The following is a 3545-nucleotide window of genomic DNA, read 5'->3' on the forward strand; positions in this document are numbered from 1 at the left end:
TATCGGACCAAATTCAAATAAAATTTAATTTGAATTTAAGTAAATTTAAATAAATTTAAACAAAATTTGTACGAAAAAGATAGATATTTTCTTATCGGCGCCTATGGATAAAAAGGATATATCGGAAATATCAAGAGATTTCGGCCGAAAAAGAAAACCATGGTTATACTTAAGATAAGCTGACTTGCGTTGCCAATGTAAGATTCTATGAGATTTGATAATTGGTATATATGCTTTGAATGTAGAATTACATTCTTTGGAGATAGTACATGCATTGCCAATGCAAGCTTCTATGAGGTTTGCTATATCCTTTGATTTCCTTTTCTATGACGTCCAAGGCCACGATATGAAATATGATGCACAACATATACAAGGAGGACACTACTCTGATTCTAGCTAGGTGGCCTAGATGGCGCTGAGCTGCCTTATGTTCATGGGGAAGATAAGCGGCGCCGACCCGTCGAACGCGGTGCTGCTGAGCTTCCTGGCGGTGGTCTCCGTGGGATGGTAGAAGTCCCAGAAGACGTGGCTGGTCCTGTTGTCGCAGTAGAAGCTCAGCGGAGTGCACCCGATCTTGGCGTTCATGTCCCCGAGCCCGCAGCAGGCCGCCTTGGCCTCGGTGAACCCGTACGCCGCCGGCTGGTTGATGTACCGGAGCAGCGCTGCGGAGGAGTCGAAGAGCGCGTAGTGCATGTCGGCGTAGCGCGCGGCCATGCCGCTCAGGAGCGACGCCGCGGCGGCGTTGTAGCGCACGGAGATGCCGTTGGCCAGGGCGCTGCAGTCCTTGGTGGGGCTGAGCTCCCGCAGCGACGGGGTGCACCCCACGGGCCCCGTGCCCAGGAACAGCACCTTGCGCGCGCCCAGGCCGTAGAGCCGCTGCAGCTGCCTCGTGAGCGTCTGGATCAGCGCGTCCACGAACTGCTGCGATGGGTCGGCGGTTGCGCTGGTGGCGGAGTTGGCTTTGGCGTAGTGGATGATGTCGTTGCTGCCGATGGTGATGGCGAAGAGGGACTTGGCCAGGTGAGCCGTGGCCTGCGCCTGCCCCAGGCTCTGCACCAGCGACGCGTGCACCGACGCGAAGTAGTCGATCTGCTTGTCGAAGCTGATGCATTGGTCCTGCATGCATGCATGCATGCAACATCGATATTATCTTCATGCATCCACTGGGATTCAGTTTGGTGTTTTTATTAGAGAATACTGTCATATATACTGCACATCTTGTCTCTCAAATGCAAATGGCAGTTGGAGATTGGCGCACCTTGTTTGTGGCGTTGGAGACTCCTGCGCCACCGGAAGCGAAGTTGACGCCGTTGGCGTAGTTGGGGTTGCTGCTCGACGACAAGGCCAGGTACGGCGGCGAGGTCGCCAGTCCCAGGTTTTCAGCTGCAAGGATGTCAAATATGACATGTTTTACTAGGCTGATTATTACACACACTGTGCAAACCTCCGATCAGCCATGGATATGCAGCACACATGGCCTAACATAAATATACTTTTTTTATAACTACAAATATGCTTTTGAAAGACTGTTTAATTGTGATCAAAATTTCACGGGACCGTATTGGAACGTGAGGGAAAAAATATGAAAGATGTGCAAACTTAACTCAAATGTGCATATATGTCAACAAAATTTAAGACTTGTTCCCATGATATGAAACACTTTAGCTTTTTAATAAAGAGTAGTCAATGCATGCAAGCAACTGGATAAGAAAAAAAAAACAATACCAATCAATTCTGGTAGGAATTTCGTTAACGCAGCCACACGCTGGTCTATTCTTTTCTGAATTTATTTGAGCTGCGAAAGCGAAATGCAGAATGATGCCAAATTGGGCTCATTATCTGACTGATGACTGTTGACCAAGAGACAATTCTTGTGTCTCTTTATTTCTGAAGTTTAAGAAAGTCATATCAAGCCAAATAAAAAAGGAGAAACAAGAAAAATATGAGGATTTCTCTTGGTCCCAGAGATATCTCATATATATTACTATTGTAGTGCTCGCTAAACAAAATTGTTTTGCAAGAAAAAAGCAATATGTTTGCATTAATTATTTATCCAGATTTAGACTGTTGGTGCTCCCTCCGTTCCAAATTATAAAACGTTTTGACTTTCTAGATTCATATGTACTTATGACATCATACCTGAATAGCGTGCTGCCATTGCCTACCGCATTCATATGTACTTGTGCTTAGAGAAAATAAGTTAGATATACTATCTTTTCCGCGTAAATATGTACTGTGCTGACATATATTGGGCGACGCAGTTTGACGAGGTTTAACGGTTTAGTTTAGGCTGACTTATTAATCTTGTGACGTACGTAGTCGCTTCAAAATAGAATAGTGAATGCAGTATGTCTCAGAAAAAAAAACAAAGAACTAGAATAGTAGATGCAGTAACAGTGTGATCGATCGATCGAGCTCACACCTTAGTATGAGTGATGAGCCTACCACTGGCCTGGGACCGATACTACAAGGTAAGTTCCAAACATTACTAATGACGTTGTGGGAGTGAGAAAGCAGCTGATCGATCAGAAATCCACCAATTCGATATTACGATTGCATATGCGCGCATGCAGATGAATCCGTCAGTATATATCGGAAATTCGGAACAGGCAGCGTAGCACGCACCGAGGAAGTCGACGGAGTTCTTGCCGTTGCTGAAGCGGCCGGTGGCCTTCTTCCCCGGGTAGTCGATGCCGTTGTGCGGGAAGTCCGCCTTGAGCAGCGTCACCAGGTGGTTGTTGTTCCCGACGTCCGCCAGGGAGTCCCCGAACACGTAGATCGCCGGCACCGGCGACGCCGCCGCCGCGACCGCCAGGAGCGAAGCCGACACCGCTGCCATGAAGGCAACGGCGGCAACAGCCATGGAGCGAGCAGGCGAGGATTTTGTGACAGTATCAGCACGGCCCATTGTTACGTACGTCGTCAACGCTAGCTTAATTAGTATGTATGTACTGCACTATGTAGTTGCTGAAGCACACGATCGGTGATGAATGAAGGTGTGTGCTCCGGGGAGGCCAATTTATAGCTAGAGCTGGCCAGGAACTGAAGCGAGGCTACCAAGTGATCGAGCTAGGTAGCTAGGTGTGTACCGGGAGGGAGGGGAGCGGTGGACGTACGTAGTTGTCATGCGTGTGTATCAGTTGTGTGGCGTGTGGAGAAGACGGTTTGGCCATGGCGCGCCGGAGCGGGACAGCAGACGATCGAGCGTGTGGGATGGGGCATCTGATGCCGATGGGTCCTATCGATCTGTTTGATCTGATTTGCCGTGCGCGCGCCTCTCCTGCGGGGACGTATTCACATCGTCCATATCCAAATGCTTATTGGGCAACAATCCGGCGTTCCATCGTGTCCAACGGGACGTATAGAATTTCTCAAAATATAAAGAAAAGCCGGAATCGCTACACATGCATGAGGCATGAGTGGTGTGCCTGAAATATTTCATAAGGTACGTACCTGTTGATCACGCATTGTTCTCGCCCCTATAGTAATAAAATAATATAAAGTTCATTTGGTGCTCAGACTCAGAGGGGAGCGAGGTCTCAGCG

General features: G+C 48.2%; 1 protein-coding gene across 1 annotated transcript; it reads right to left on the bottom strand.

Moving 5' to 3' along the window:
• Nucleotides 1-293: 293 nt before the first annotated feature.
• LOC136538688 (GDSL esterase/lipase At5g55050-like) lies at nt 294-2970 on the bottom strand. The gene is made up of 3 exons (XM_066530648.1): nt 2626-2970; nt 1259-1383; nt 294-1116 (listed from the first exon to the last, which is right to left on the bottom strand). The coding sequence occupies exons 1-3, from the start codon at nt 2906-2908 to the stop codon at nt 406-408; spliced, it is 1119 nt and encodes a 372-aa protein (XP_066386745.1). The 5' UTR covers nt 2909-2970; the 3' UTR covers nt 294-405.
• Nucleotides 2971-3545: the final 575 nt, after the last annotated feature.

This window comes from Miscanthus floridulus, chromosome 2 (genome assembly GCF_019320115.1).
Source record: "Miscanthus floridulus cultivar M001 chromosome 2, ASM1932011v1, whole genome shotgun sequence".
NCBI classification, from domain to species: domain Eukaryota; kingdom Viridiplantae; phylum Streptophyta; class Magnoliopsida; order Poales; family Poaceae; genus Miscanthus; species Miscanthus floridulus.

What these genes read in the sequence shown, in the direction of transcription:
- LOC136538688 (XM_066530648.1), bottom strand. Translation starts at nt 2,908, where the DNA reads ATGGGCCGTGCTGATACTGTCACAAAATCCTCGCCTGCTCGCTCCATG. An exon ending in GAACTCCGTCGACTTCCTCG is followed by an intron (nt 1,384 to 2,625) that starts GTGCGTGCTACG and finishes ACATCCTTGCAG; the next exon opens with CTGAAAACCTGGGACTGGCG. An exon ending in TCTCCAACGCCACAAACAAG is followed by an intron (nt 1,117 to 1,258) that starts GTGCGCCAATCT and finishes GCATGCATGCAG; the next exon opens with GACCAATGCATCAGCTTCGA.